Raw genomic sequence first — 15710 nt, 5'->3', positions numbered from 1 at the left:
TGCAATCTTTCTCACTGACTCAGTGGCTCAAAATATCTCATATGTACAGTAGTTCTGTTTTGTGATTCAAACATTGTTGAATCCTAAATACGTGTCCAAAATGTGAGAACAAAATCTTTTATAATGGTACGATTAAAAGTGAAGGAAGGAATGCGTCTGACAAGTTTATTCCATGTAGCAGTACTATATATATAGTAAGTAAACACTTCTTTAAGTACGATTTATTTGTAGCGATTCATTCACATAGTTTTACTCTGTGTGGCCCATGAACCCCCAGTGGTTTTCCTTTTCGGCCCACTTGTTAAGGAGGTTGGCCTACGTGTATATGTGTATATATTTTAGTACATATCGTACTACCTGCATTCTCTGTTATCTTACTGCACCTATTTAATTTCTAACTTATATTGCACTATATGAGAATTTATGTTCATACTGCACATACTACATTTCATTGTCTCTGTACTTGCACAACGACAATAAAGTTGAATCTAATCTAATGTAAACACGGACTACGTGACCGAGATCACTTCACGGAAACGAAACTCAAACCGACGGTCCGGAAGGGAGGGTTCCTCAAGGACCTCAGGCCAGCTGTCCGGACTCAGACCAGCGGAGCGTCAGACCAGTGGAGAGTCAGACCAGTGGAGCGTCAGACCAGTGGTCGGACCAGTGGAGCATCTGGGTTCCTCAAGAAACGAGCTTCTCCTGGACAGGTTGGTTTGTTTATTTCTTTTGCTAAGGCTAGGTGTCCTTCTCCGGGCTTTTCTGTCTCAATGTCTGCCTAAACTCTTGAAAGATCTTTGTAGCTGCGAATTGTCCTCAATGAAACATAACTGGAATATAAAGAAATTAAACTAAGCAACGTAATCAAAATAGCCACTGAGGCACCAGGGGGACGAATCTTGCGCAGTGTGGGCAAAGAGTTTGAGTTTCTGGAGGTTTATTTTCCGGTGTTGCAAGTGTGGCGGGGCACAGTGTAAAAGTCATTATTAACGAGGGGAGGGGGAAATAACTAAAGAGGGGCCGACAACGCCACCTGGGGAATTACACCCCAGGAAATATAGAACAAAGAAAATTAAACTATGATATTGCAGAAATAATAAGGACACAGGTTCAAGAACTAAAGAGGCAGAGACAATAAATATACTAACCGTTTCTTTTAGTACAATAATAATAATAATAATAATAACTAAATAAAGATAACTGGAGCAAAACCAAACCAAACAGCAAAACAGGGGTTATGTAACCCAGCAACCCAATGGTCAAACAATGACACAGAAAAAGGGGAAATAACACAAAAGCAAACTGAACTAAAGCAATCAAAACAAAATAGCAAAACAGAACCAAAACCAAAACAGAACCAAACCAAAACAGAACAGCACAGCTAAAACAGAACTAAATCCGTGCAAAACAGCAGCAGGGGATCCTAAAAAACAAGAGACACTAATTAATAAAAGTTTAAATGGGAACTCAAAACTGTTAAAAAACGGGGACCCTACTCACCACCCTAGGAGGTAACCAACAGAGGCTGAGGTCGGCCATCTTGGCCTTTTTATCTTGCACCTGGGTGCAGGGGGAGGAGCTAAGATGGGGTTGCATTCGCAACCCCTACTGAGGTTCACTACACAAGCAAACAAAACAAATGTGCAACAGTGTGAACTTGCTGCCTCATCTCCTTTGTCTCTCTGGTACATTTGGTAAAAAAACATGACCCTTCCCAGTGCCTGTCTTACCTATGCCCTCCTACCTCTATCTATAGGTTGGACACCCGGTGCACCACAGCTGCCCAATCATTTCAATTAACTTTAATTCATAATACAAACAAGACAATAAACATAAAATCATCAAATTTTATATTAAGCAAACAAACGGAATAATGTTTTATAATTAAATCTTACAACTGAATAGCTCCAACATTCTTCTTTCTTTTATTTGTCCAAGTCTTCCAAAGGGTCACAGCGGGTCTTCCAGTAAGGGCTGTTCCTTCAGCTGGTCTTCCAGTAAGGGCTGTTCCTTCAGCTGGTCTTCCAGTAAGGGCTGTTCCTTCAGCTGGTCTTCCAGTAAGGGCTGTTCCTTCAGCTGGTCTTCCAGTAAGGGCTGTTCCTTCAGCTGGTCTTCCAGTAAGGGCTGTTCCTTCAGCTGGTCTTCCAGTAAGGGCTGTTCCTTCAGCTGGTCTTCCAGTAAGGGCTGTTCCTTCAGCTGGTCTTCCAGTAAGGGCTGTTCCTTCAGCTGGTCTTCCAGTAAGGGCTGTTCCTTCAGCTGGTCTTCCAGTAAGGGCTGTTCCTTCAGCTGGTCTTCCAGTAAGGGCTGTTCCTTCAGCTGGTCTTCCAGTAAGGGCTGTTCCTTCAGCTGGTCTTCCAGTAAGGGCTGTTCCTTCAGCTGGTCTTCCAGTAAGGGCTGTTCCTTCAGCTGGTCTTCCAGTAAGGGCTGTTCCTTCAGCTGGTCTTCCAGTAAGGGCTGTTCCTTCAGCTGGTCTTCCAGTAAGGGCTGTTCCTTCAGCTGGTGTTTGTCAGAAGTTTGCCAGATGTTTTCAACAGGTTGTCAGGTTGAAAAACCATTTAATAAAGCAATAAGAAAATAGAAAGTAAATAAACAGTATCGACCTACTGTCAAAATGATCAGCAATTTCATGCTATACATATTTTCGTATTCCTCACATTTGTCCTCTTTTCATCCCAACAAATCCAAATAAACAAATAAACCCAAACGAGGGAAATTGTTTACAAACCAATGGTGTCCATGCCATCGGCTCTACATTGATGCACACCCAGTTGTAGTTTTAGTTTTTAGTTTTCTACTTGTCTTGCTTCAACATACTTCAGACAAAGCCGGCGAACCCCGACGCCTGAATCAATTAAATCACCCTCGACCCAGGTGACCTCCTCTGCCCAGTGCTGCCCTCTGGTGGGACATTCACAGTCACTTATATTAATTTACATTGACATTTAGGAAGTTAAGCAGACGCTTTTATACCAAGCGACATACAATAAGTACATTTGTCAGACGAAGGTGAAACAACAATATAGTTGCAGTAGTCGAGGCAGGAGACGCCGAGCACTTGGACCAAAGGCTGAGCTGCTTGCCTCGTGAGGAAGGGCCGGATCCTGCAGAGGTTGTGGAGGGCAAATCTTCAGGATCGTGCCACCAAGGTGATGGTTGCGGTGCAGCACAACTGATACAAGTCCAGTACCTCACAGAGGATTCTTGCGGTTGGTGATGGAGATAAAGCAATGTCCACAACAATGACCAGTAGGTCCATGTGAGGGCAGTCTATCCCTGGCATAAGGAGGAGCTCAGTCTTGTTGAGGTTAAGCTTCAGGTGATGGGTAGTCGTTCCAAGTGCTGACATCTGCCAGACATTCTGAGATGCTGGTTGAAATCAGGGGTTTGCCAGAGATGGGAAAGAGAGGAATAGCCCAGCTCGTCAGCGTAGCAGTGTTAGGAAAAACAGTGTGATTTGATTACAGAGCCCAGGATTCTTGTATATAGGGAGAACAGAAGGGGCTCCAGTACAGAGCCTTGAGGGACACCAGTGTCAAGAGTGCAGGCTTTGGACTAATAGCCATTAAATGTGACCTGATAGGTGCGATTCGTCAGGTAGGATGTGAACCAGGATAGCGCAGAGTCAGCAAGGCAGAGTTTAGCCAGAGTGGCGAGGAGGATCTGGTGGTTCACTGTGTCAAACGCCGCGGAGAGGTTGAGGACAATGTATACCGATGGGAGAGACGAGGCTCTGGGAGCATGGAGTGGCTCATTCACCATGAGAAGAGCTGTCTCAGTTGAGTGTGCGGTCATGAAGCCGGACTGCTGAGGGTCAAGCAGATTGTTGTGTGAGAGATAGGAGGACAGTTGGTTAGAGGTTGCACATTCCAGTGTTTTAGAAATGAATGAGAGAAGAGATATCGGGCTGTAGTTCTGGATGTTGGAGGTGCGGCTTGATTCTGGTAGCCCTGAAGGACCCTGATAAAAGGCCTGGAGTGAGGGAGGAGTTGATGAGGGTGGTGAGGAATGGCAGGATGTTGATCGAGACGTTCTAAAGGAGTGAGGAGGGGTGGGGGCAATGAATTTTCCTCTCAGACTTTTGACCTCTGTTCTTACTGCAAGGGCTAGCATTCAATCGGTTGAAAAGTGGTTTACTAACAAAAGGTTGATTGTAAGGTGTCTCTTGACTCTCTTCTACTGGTGAAGAAAGTTGATTAATCTCCAGTACCTGTAGAGCATTAGCCTGAGGATATGCTGCCTTGTTGACATATCTCCCCTGTCCTCCTCCCTCACCCCTTCTACTCCAGTCATGTCTTCCCCCACGGGTGTGTCTGAGGACCAGCTCCAGTGTCCAATCTGTCTCCAGGTCTTCACTGAGCCCGTTTCCACGCCATGTGGTCATAACTTCTGCAAGGCCTGCATCAACCGCTTCTGGACCGACCAGACGGCGCCGCGCTGCCCGTGCTGCCGGCAGCCCTGCAGACCCTCGGAGATCAGGGTGAACACCGGCCTGCGGGACATCGTGGAGCGCTTCATCAACACACGAGAGGAGGAGGGCTCCGTCGCCCGGCCGGGGCAGGTGCCTTGCGACGTCTGCCCTGGCTCCAAGCTCAGGGCCCTGAAGACCTGCATGGTGTGTCTGGTGTCCTACTGCCGCCGCCACCTGGAGCCGCACCGCAGGGTGCCCGGCCTCATGAGGCACCAGCTGGAGGAGCCGCTGCAGAACCTGGCCGGCCGCGTGTGCCAGAAGCACAACAAGGTGCTGGAGGTGTTCTGCAGGGAGGAGCAGGTGTGCGTGTGCGTCCTGTGTATGAAGGAGGAACACCTGACCCACCAGACCGTCTCCCTGATGGAGGAGGCCCGAGAGAGGATGCCTGGTATAGGAGTCAGGGCGATGAAGATAAAGGAGCAGGTGAAACATAAAGCCTCTGAGATTCAAGACGCAAAGAAGTGTGTTGAGGACAGGAGGAGGGAGGTGGAGCTGGACACGCAGGAGAGTGTGGCGGCTTTTAAAGGTCTTGCTACGTATGCTCAGGCCCACATGGAGCAGATGCTCGGAGTGATGAAGGAGAGGCAGAAGTCAGAGGAGGCGAAGGCTACACATCATCTCAGAAAGCTCCACTTGGAGCTAGCAGAGATCCACCAGAAAAGCAAGGAGATGGAGGAGCTCTGCCAGACCAAGGATCCCCTCCTCCTCCTCGACGGCTCCTCCGGGCCCCTCCCCGCCCCCCCGGCCCCCCTAGCTCCCGGGGGCCCCACCGGGGGCGCCGTCCGGCAGCAGCCGCTGTGGGCAGCGGAGGTGAAGGCGTTGGTGCAGAGGATGGAGGAGACTCTGACCAGGGAGATGCAGAGGGTCCTGGCTGGGGAGGAGGACGAGCTGAAGGCCCAGCAGCGCCACTGGGTGGAGGTGGACCTGGACGCTGACACCGCCCACCCCGGCTTGGTACTCTCCCAAGATAAGAAAAGAGTGAAGGACGGAGGGCCGCTGACACAAGACCCTCTCCCCAAAAACCCCAAGAGATTTGACTCCCACCACTGGGTTCTGGCCAAGAAGGGCTTCTCATCGGGGCGTTTCTACTTCCAGGTGGAAGTGAGGCGTCAGACGGGGTGGGAGGTGGGGGTGGTCAGAGAGTCCATCCAGAGGAAGGGTCCCTGTATGAACCTCGGGCCCGAGCAGGGCGTCTGGACCCTGGGTCTCTACGATGGGCAGTACCAGGTCAACACCGGCCACCCCGCGCCCTCCCACCTTCTGGGGTACTGGCCCCAGGAGGTGGGGGTGTCTGTGGACTACGAAGGGGGCTGCGTCTCCTTCTACGACGTGGACTCCAGGACCCTGATGTACTGCTTCAGCGGCTGCTGCTTCAATGCCTCACGGTTCAGCAAGCTCCCCTACTACTACTACAACAGAACCAACATCCTCCCCTTCTTCTGGCCCAGTGACAGACCTGCCGATGGGCCTCTGATCATCAGTCCCGTCCACCAGCGCTGAGGTTCAGGTGTGTGAGATGCACAGGGTAGAGGGGACCGTCAACCCCCTGCCCAGCGGGTCCCATCCCCACGGTGTGGGTCGTACAGGACTTCTCCTCCAGTGCTGTGTTCCAATATCCATACTTCCATGACACTTAAGCGTAGTACACTTTCCGCACTCACTAAGTGCGCTAATCTTCAGATGTCAGTGTTGTTCCAAATTGAATACTCCGTGGTTCACTAACCGGAAATTACGATCACGACTGCCGCCGCTGCTCTTCCCCCGCAATAAACATCCCGCTTTGAACGGTGAACTCTTTCCGCCTAGCAGCTATAAAAAGCTATAAAAGCTATAAAAACTACAAAATGACTGTATTAATGCAGGCTATGTGGAAAATGCGCCGACTTTGGCTCAGCCTGGCTCCGCCCTCTTCCACTACCTAGCTAAGATGGCTGCCGTTGAGTACGAAAAGTGTACATCGATCCACACTGCGCGATTTGACCGTTTTGACTACACCATCAGGGTCCTTCAGTACACTTATTTTCGCCCGATCTGAATTGGAACGCCCTTCGTACTCAAACGTAGGCTAGTAAGTATGGATAGTATGGATACTGGAACACAGCACAGGGCATCAGGGGCTGCTGGCTGTTGGGGCGTTAGGGATCCCAGATCAACACAACCTTTACCTCTCACACCTTTAAAGGTGGGGGGGTTTGGTTCATACTCAAACAAACACAGAAACATGCCAAATCATCAAGTCAATGAGAAGAAATTAGAAATTGTGCTGCTCTCTTTAAGGCATGTCTTTCAAAGTTTGTTTTATGAGTCTACTTGAATGTGCTGTCGCCATGTGGACACATTTGGTAATGCAGGCGAATGATATTGATGATTCTTTATAATGGTTCAGTTGGTCTTGGTTCATGCAGCTGAGCATATGGTACCGGGAAGTAGCGGGAATTGTTTGTGCCTTGACACTATTAGTCTGTTAGTACCTGTACTGATTGTTTGAACTGCTATAGTTAATTATTCTGTATTGGCTAATTCCTGCAATGGTCCAGCTATGTAAAATAGATTTTTCTATATATTTCTGTATTGTGTTGCAGTTTTACAAAATTAATGTTCAAATCCCATGAAGATTTCAGTAAACGTTATAAAAAAAGTCAAGCGTTTTGGATTTATTGGAGGATTTGAAGGTTATTCTCTAGCTGTCAGTGCGAGGGCAGCACAGTAATAGTTAACATTAACCTTTACTGACTCGTTTGAAGGTGTGATTGAAGGCCATGCTGGAGGAAGGAGGCTGATGGTACCTTAGGGTCTGTGCAAAGACCTCTCGTCCTCTAGGCCAATGGCCAGGGGCCAGGAGGGCCCCCTAGATCCTCCTGCAGCACAGGGGCCCGGTAACAGGAGGGGCCCGGCCACAGTTCGAGGTTGCTCCAGAATCTGGAGGTGGGAAATACTCTCCGCCCGCCTAAGTCCTTTCGCTCAATTTTAATTTCCATTCAGTACTACATCTGGATTTGTGATATATTCCTGGGTTTTCTCCATCCAAATTTTGTGCGTCCAATCAGCGAACAGAGGGAGTGGCTGAGAACAGTGACGTTAGTCAACTCTCGTTGACGGACATCTTCACGCACAGTGTTTGGTTTGTTTACAGCCTGCGCGCAAAGTGATTCCCGGCCAAACGTTAGCGATCGGTTATGGCAGATCCAGAGTGGCACTGGGCAGATCCAATAGTTTTAAACTTCAACAGACTAACCCTAACCAGCCTTCAAGTGAGTTAACGTTAGTCAATTGAGTGGGTCCAGACTCTCTGTGCAAATGAAATGAAGTACGAGAGTCTGGTAGGACCAGGCTAGTGTTGCACTACTTCACTGTTTAAACCCCCTGCATTATTCCAGCCTATTTTTTATACCATACTGTACATACTGTTACTACCCATACACCCACATATGCTGCACTATACTGTACTGTATGTGTGTATATAAATTGTCTGTATATATTGTACATATCGTACTACCTACCTGCATTCTCTGTTATCTTACTACACCTGTTTACTTTCAAACTTATATATTGCACTATGTGAGAATCCATGTTCATACTACACTTTAATTGTTCCTTTGCACTTCTGGTTAGATCGCCAACTACATTTCGTTGTCTCTGTACTTGTACTCTGCACAATGACAATAAAGTTGAATCTAATCTAATGTAATCACGGACTACGTGACCGAGATCACTTCACGGAAACGAAACTCAAACCGACGGTCCGGAATGCAGGATTCCTCAACAACCTCAGACCAGCGGTCCGGACTCAGACCAGCGCAGTGTCAGACCAGCGGAGTGTCAGACCAGCGGAGCGTCAACAGTGGTCCATAGCGTCAGACCAGCGGTCAGACCAGTGGAGCGTCAGGGTTCCTCAAGAAGCGAACTTCTTCTGGACAGGTTTGTTCGTTTTTCTTCTTTTACTAAGGCTAGGTGTCCTTCTCTGGGCTTTTCTGACTCAATGTCTGCCTGAACTCTTGAAAGATCTTCCTTCTTTTATTTTTCAGAGTCTTAAGGTTCTCAGCTGGTTTTCCATCAAGGACTGTTCCTTCAGCTGATGTTTGTCAGAAGTTTGCTAGATGTTTTCAGCAGGTTGTCAGTTTGTTGGGTTGTTAGGTTAACCCATTCCCCATTTGCAGCAAAGATAGATATGATAAGAAGCTACAATGTGCTAAGTAATATTTTTAAGTGCAAATATGTACAACATACACTAAGTGCGTAATAGTGGTGAGGGGGAGGCTATGCAGATTCTAGGTGAACTCTAAATAAGTGAGTCTTGAGTCTCATGCAGAGGCTGGTGAGAGAATCTCTGATCCTGACATCGGCAGGGAGCTCGTTCCACCATTGCGGTGCCAAAACAGAGAAGAGTTGTGACCTTCATGATCATCCTCTGGTGGAGATACTGCAATGTCCTCGACAATGACCAGTGGGGCAGTCCATGTGAGGGCAGTCTTTCCCTGGCATAAGGAGGAGCTCAGTCTTGTTGTGGTTAAGCTTCAGGCAATGGTTAGTCGTTCCAAGTGCTGACGTCTGCCTGATATTCGGAGATGCTTGTTGAAATCAGGGTGTTGTCAGAGGAGGGGAAGCAGAGGAATAGCTGAGTGTCGCCAGCGTAGCAGTGATAGGAAGAACGATGTGATTTGATTACAGAGCCCAGGGATCTGGAAAATAGGGAGAACAGAAGGGGCTCCAGTACAGAGCCTTGAGGGACACCTTTCTTATACCAAAGAGGGCCATGTTATAAAAACATGTTAACACCCTCTCCATGGGCGGAGGTCTTGTAAGGGGTGCAGCACAGACCCCTCTTGACTGTTGACCACCAACATGAAAACATGCTGATGACATTGCCATTGTGAGATGCATAAAGGGTGATAGTGACGAGTAGTACTGGAGCCTTGTGAGGGACTTTCAAATTTGGTGCCACACAAACCACCTGCAGCTCAACACGTCGAAATCCAAAGAGCTGGTGAAAGACTATGGGATGTCCAGACCACGTCCTGGACCGGTTCAGATTGGAGCTGGACTCTCTGGTGACAGCAGCAGAGAGGAGAACAACCAAACTACTGGCTATTCTGGACAACGTCAGCCATCCTCTGCACACTGTCATCAGCAACCAGAAGAGCTCGTTCAGCGACAGGATGCTCCTCAAAACCAACAGACTGAAGAACTCCTTTGTCTCCCGAGCCATTCAACTTCATTATACCTCACTCAAAGGTAGGCGGCGGCAAAGGAGGACAGAGGTCAGGGTGGAGCACCAGGCCTTACCCACAACCCACCACAACATAACACTGTATCAAACAGCCAGGTTGGGTTTCATATAGTGTATCAATATTTGCTTGTATACTATTATTGTTGTATATTATTTCCCTGCATACATATTTTTTTGCACTTTCTACTTCTGCACATTTATTCTTGTTTTAGGAGAGGAGAGGAGAGGGGGGAGAGGAGAAAGGATAAAGAGGAGGGGGAGAGGAGAGAGGAGGAGATGAGATGAGATGAGAGAGGAGAGGAGAGGAGTGAACAACCCGCCCTTATAGAGCCAGTGACTCACTGAATAGATGAATGGTACTGTATTTGTACTCTGCACAATGACAATAAAGATGAATATAATTGACAACGTGACCGAGATCACTTCACGGAAACGAAACTCAAACCGACGGTCAAGAAGGAAGGGTTCCTCAATTAACTTTGACCAGCGGTCCGGAGCGTCAGACCAGCAGTCAGACCAGTCACGCGTCAGACCAGTCGCGTGTCAGACCAGTCGCACGTCAGACCAGAGGAGCATCAGACCAGTGGTCAGACCAGTGGAGCGTCAGGGTTCCTCAAGAAACAAGCATTTCCTGTACAGGTTGGTTCGTTTTTTTCTTCTACTAAGGCTAGGTGTCCTTCTCCAGTCTTTTCTGCCTCAATGTTTGCCTAAACTCAAAAATGGTTCAGAGGATACAATGTCCAACTAAATTCCTTTTGAAAGATCTTCTTTCTTTTATTTTTCCAAGTCTTCCAAAGGTTCACAGCTGGTTTTCCATTAAGAACGTTTCCTTCAGCTGGTGGTTATCAGAAGTTGCCAGAGGTTTTCAGCAGGCTGTCAGGTTGAAAAACCTTTTAATAAAACAATAATAAGTCCCAGAAATTAAACCTTAAGAGGTACGCTTCGAAATTTACGTTAAAGGCTGAGTATCTGAAATACATGCTGGTTTATAATGTCTTTATTGAAGATTTCAGGGGTACAGTATGTGGATAGACAATTTGCCTCTATCAAATAATGCTCCCACTGCAGAATCACATTTTGGTAGGTTGAACATGAGGCGTGCTGCTGCATTCTGGATACGCTGCAAAGGTTTGATCGCGGAGGCAGGGAGTCCAGCCAGGAGCAAGTTGCAGTAGTCGAGGCTTGCCTCATGAGGAAGGGCCCGATCCTGAAGATGTTAATGTAGAGTGAAAATCTGCAGGATCCGGCCAATACAGTGATGGTCGCAGTGCAGCACAACTGATTGTCCAGTACCACACAGAGGATTCTCGGGGTTGGTGATGGAGAAAGCGCAATGTCCTCGACAATGACCAGTAGGTCCATGGGAGGGCAGTCTTTCCTGGGCATAAGGAGAAGCTCAGTCTTGTTGAAGTTAAGCTTCAGGCGATGGGTATTCGTTCTAAGTGCTGACGTCTGGCAGACATTCTGAGATGCGTGCTGCATTCAGGGCAGACCCCGAAGCCGCCGCCAGGCGCCGCCATTTCGAATTTCAGCCGCCGCCAGCCAATAATTGTATAAGCCAAAATAAGCCGCCATCTGATAAACTTTGGCTGAGCCAGCTAGAATTATTTGCATCAAGTAATAATTAAAATAATAAAGCGATTTATTAGAAACCTAATAAACCGTTGGAACACGCAAGAACGGTAACCATAGCAACGCCGGTAAACAAACCTTGCGAAACCCAATCCAGGACTTACTGAAGGCATTTAATGGTCAAAATATTATTAATAAATATTCGAATATTAACATTAATAATCATACGAACTTCGAATATGATTTTTGGGCAAAAGTCAAAGCCCTATCACATAGAGACATACAGACGAAAAATTTCAGCCATTTGTAGCCATTAAAAATTTGGCGGCTGCAGCAGCCATTTAGGTTTTGGCTGAGCCGGCTAGCCAGCCAATAACTTCATCAGCCAGCCATTATTCTCAAAACAAATGGCTTCGGGGTCTAATTCAGGGTGATGAGAGTTTGGCGAGAGTGGCATGGGGGATCTGGATGTTCCGGTTTCGAATGCCACGGACAGGTCGAGGAGAATGAGAACCGATGAGAGGGACGAGGCTCTGGCAGCACGGAGTGACTCAGTCACCACAAGGAGAGCTGTCTCAGTGGAGTGTGCGGTCTTGAAGCCAGATTGATTAGGGTTGTAGCGAACCCAGCCAAAGAGTTTATTAATGTACAGCCATTCGTTTCTTATTTTGTACATGAGTCCTTACCTTTCTGGAACATCGTAAGAGCTAAGGACAGACAATTAAAAAAAATTAGCGCTTAGAAACAAATAAACCATCTTAACCATTGAAATGACTCAAATGCTCCTTTTAGCTTAGCATCAGAGTGGCGAGGAGGAAGGAACTGGTGGTTCACGGTGTCGAAAGCCATGGACAGGTTGAAGAGGAAGTGAACCGATGAGAGGGACGGGGCTCTGGCAGCACGGAGTGACTCATTCACTGCGAGGAGAGCTGTCTCAGTTGAGTGTGCGGACTTGAAGCCGGACTGAAGAGGGTCAAGCAGATTGTTGTGTGAGAGATAGGAGAACAGTTGATCAGAGATGGCACGATCCAGTGTTTTAGAAAGGAATGAGAGAAGAGATACCGTCTGTAGTTCTGGATGTCGGTGGTGTCAAGGGTCGGTTTCTTGAGGAGCGGCTTGATTCTGGCAGTCTTGACGGACCCTCAAAAAATGCCTGAAGTGAGGGAGGAGTAGATGAAGGTGGTGGGGAATGGCAGGATGTAGATAGTGACGTCCTGGAGGAGTGAGGAGGGGTGAGGGCATTACATTCCTGTTCCTCTTAGACTTTTGACCTCTGTCCTAACAGCAATGGTTAGAATTCAAACGGTTGAAAAATGGTTTACAAACGGTTGGTAATAAGGTGTCTCTTGACTCTCTCCTACTGTTGAAGAAAGTTGATTAATCTCCAGCATCTGTAGATCATTAGCCTGAGGATATGCTGCCTTGTTGACGTATCTCCCCTGTCCTCCTTCCTCACCCATTCTCCCCAGGTCTCCCTTCTCCTCCAGTCATGTCCTCCCCAACGAATGTGTCTGAGGACCAGCTCCAGTGTCCCATCTGTCTCCAGGTCTTCACTGAGCCCGTCTCCACGCCATGCGGTCATAACTTCTGCAAGGCCTGCATCAACCAGTTCTGGACCGACCAGACGGCGCCGGGCTGCCCGTGCTGCCGGCAGCCCTGCAGACCCTCGGAGATCAGGGTGAACACCGGCCTGCGGGACATCGTGGAGCGCTTCATCAACAACCGAGAGGAGGAGGGCTCCGTGGCCTTGCCGGGGCAGGTGCCTTGCGACGTCTGCCGTGGCTCCAAGCTCAGGGCCCTGAAGACCTGCATGGTGTGTCTGGTGTCCTACTGCCGCCGCCACCTGGAGCCGCACCGCAGGGTGCCCGGCCTCATGAGGCACCAGCTGGAGGAGCCGCTGCAGAACCTGGCCGGCCGCGTGTGCCAGAAGCACAACAAGGTGCTGGAGGTGTTCTGCAGGGAGGAGCAGGTGTGCGTGTGCGTCCTGTGTATGAAGGAGGAACACCTGACCCACCAGACCGTCTCCCTGGAGGAGGAGGCCGCAGAGAGGAGGACTGGTCTAGCAGTCAGGGCGCTCCAAATGAAGGAGCAGGTGAAACATAAAGCCTCTGAGATTCAAGACGCAAAGAAGTGTATGGAGGACAGGAGGAGGGAGGTGGAGCTGAACACGCAGGAGAGCGTGGTGGCTCTTAAAGGTCTTGCTATGTATGCTCAGGCCCACATTAAGCAGATGCTCGAAGTGATGAAGGAGAGGCAGAAGTCAGAGGGGGCAAAGGCTACACATCATCTCAGAAAGCTCCACTTGGAGCTCGCGGAGGTCCACCAGAAGAGCAAGGAGATGGAGGAGCTCTGCCAGACCAAGGATCTCCTCCTCCTCCTCGACGGCTCCTCCTCCTCCCCTGGGCCCCTGCCCGCCCCCCCGGCTCCCGGGGGCCCCACCGGGGGCGCCGTCCGGCAGCAGCCGCTGTGGGCGGCGGAGGTGAAGGCGTTGGTGCAGAGCGTGGAGGAGACTCTGGGCAAGGAGATGAAGAGGGTCCTGGCTGTGGAGGAGGACGAGCTGAAGGTCCATCAGCGCCACTGGGTGGAGGTGGACCTGGACGCTGACACCGCCCACCCCGGCTTGGTCCTCTCCCAAGATCAGAAAGGAGTGAAGGACGAAGGGCTGCTGACACAAGACCCTCTCCTCAAAAACCCCAAGAGGTTTGACTCCCACCACTGTGTTCTGGCCAAGAAGGGCTTCTCATCGGGGCGTTTCTACTTCCAGGTGGAGGTCAGGGGTCAGACGGGGTGGGAGGTGGGGGTGGTCAGAGAGTCCATCCAGAGGAAGGGTCCCTGTATCAACCTTCTGCCCGAGCAGGGCGTCTGGACCCTGGGTCTCTACGATGGGCAGTACCAGGCCAACGCCAGGCCTCCAGCGCCCTTCCTTCAGGGGCAGCAACCGCAGAATGTGGGGGTATCTGTGGACTACGAAGGGGGCTGCGTCTCCTTCTACGACGTGGACTCCAGGACCCTGATGTACTGCTTCAGCGGCTGCTGCTTCAACGCCTCACGGTTCAGCAAGCGCCCCTACTACTACTGCAACAGAACCACCATCCTCCCCTTCTTCCGGCCCAGTGACAGACCTGGCGATGGCCTTCTGACTATCAGTCCCGTCCACCAGCACTGAGGTTCAGGTGTGTGAGACGCACAGGGTAGAGGGGGCCGTCAACCCCCTGCCCACCGGGTCCCAGCCCCACGGTGTGGGTCGTACAGGACTTCTCCTCCAGGGCATCAGGGGCTGCTGGCTGTTGGGGCGTTAGGGATCCCAGATCAACACAACCTTTACCTCTCACACCTTTAAAGGTCGGAGGGTTTGGTTGATACTCAAACAAGCAATTAGAAATTCGGATAAACAATAATTGTGCTGTGGTAGAAATTATAACCGAATTCTATCACTTCAACTAACTAATAACATGAGGAATCGGGGAGTCCGGATCAAGTAATGACAGAGACTTTATTGTTACCCGCAAACGAGAAACAACAATGCCGAGTGAGGTTTGCAAAGACACTGCCGGGTCATCCGATCCCGGTCTTTCTTATCCTTTCAAACTGAGCTGCGTTGCATATCATATGACCGCCCTCGGTACATGCTCAGAATTGCGTTATTGATAAGGACGGTCAGCCATACATTCCTTTAAGCATGTTGCATCACCTGCAGTCAATCTAAACAATGGGAGGACGTCAATACGCCTTAGCCCCAGACTGCATGGCTCAGTATGAGGCCCAGCTCTGAGTCCAGAGGTGGTTCTTTCTGCTTTCCACCATTAAGGTACGGCCACACCAAACGCGTTACTCGCGTTTGGGGCGTCGAAAATCTGCATTTTTGCATAAGGAACCATTGGTATAGGCGCGTAGACGCGTAACACGCGTTGAAGCGTTGGGTTTGGGGCGTTAGACGCGGCAAACGCACGTAATTACGCACGTAAACGCAGTAACGTGCCCAACGCACCAACGCCCGGAGTTCAAAAAATTTAACTTTCATCGCGCGACTTTGAAAATTGAACTTTCATCTACGCGTGACGCTTAGCCGCGATAGCCAATCAGCGTGGAGCTTGACCCGACGTCACTGGCAGAGAATAGTGACGCTTGCACAGAAGCATACGGCCGACATCTTTCTTTATTCTGGGTGGAAATAGTAACATAGTTACGCCATTAAATGCGTTTTTGGAAACATTTTTAGCGAGAAATGTGCATTTTACTTTCATAATGTTCGCTCGGTGAATGTGAAGGATGTTTGGTTTGATAGGTATGACGAAGAGGGAACGCTCCGTTCACTTGCATGGACATGGACTCATCTAGCTGCGTTGGCGCGTTGACACGTTGGAAGAGTTGAACCACCACACACTGATGAAGCGTCAGGTTAGGGGCGTTACTTGCGTTATCCAACGCGAGTAACGCGGT

The 15710-nt window shown here is 49.4% G+C and overlaps 2 protein-coding genes across 2 annotated transcripts; both read left to right on the top strand.

The window, feature by feature from the left end:
* The first annotated feature begins 586 nt into the window (after window positions 1–586).
* Window positions 587–7091, top strand: LOC130405593 (E3 ubiquitin-protein ligase TRIM7-like). Its single transcript, XM_056610770.1, has 2 exons — window positions 587–713; window positions 4290–7091. The coding sequence occupies exon 2, from the start codon at window positions 4292–4294 to the stop codon at window positions 5969–5971; it is 1680 nt and encodes a 559-aa protein (XP_056466745.1). The 5' UTR covers window positions 587–713; window positions 4290–4291; the 3' UTR covers window positions 5972–7091.
* Window positions 7092–12492: 5401 nt separating this feature from the next.
* Window positions 12493–15710, top strand: LOC130405594 (E3 ubiquitin-protein ligase TRIM7-like). The gene has a single exon (XM_056610771.1). It carries the CDS (start codon window positions 12760–12762, stop codon window positions 14434–14436), a length of 1677 nt encoding a protein of 558 aa, XP_056466746.1. The 5' UTR covers window positions 12493–12759; the 3' UTR covers window positions 14437–15710.

The sequence above is a fragment of the Gadus chalcogrammus genome, chromosome 16 (genome assembly GCF_026213295.1).
Source record: "Gadus chalcogrammus isolate NIFS_2021 chromosome 16, NIFS_Gcha_1.0, whole genome shotgun sequence".
Lineage (NCBI taxonomy): Eukaryota > Metazoa > Chordata > Actinopteri > Gadiformes > Gadidae > Gadus > Gadus chalcogrammus.
This window is presented reverse-complemented; position numbering and strand designations above follow the sequence as displayed.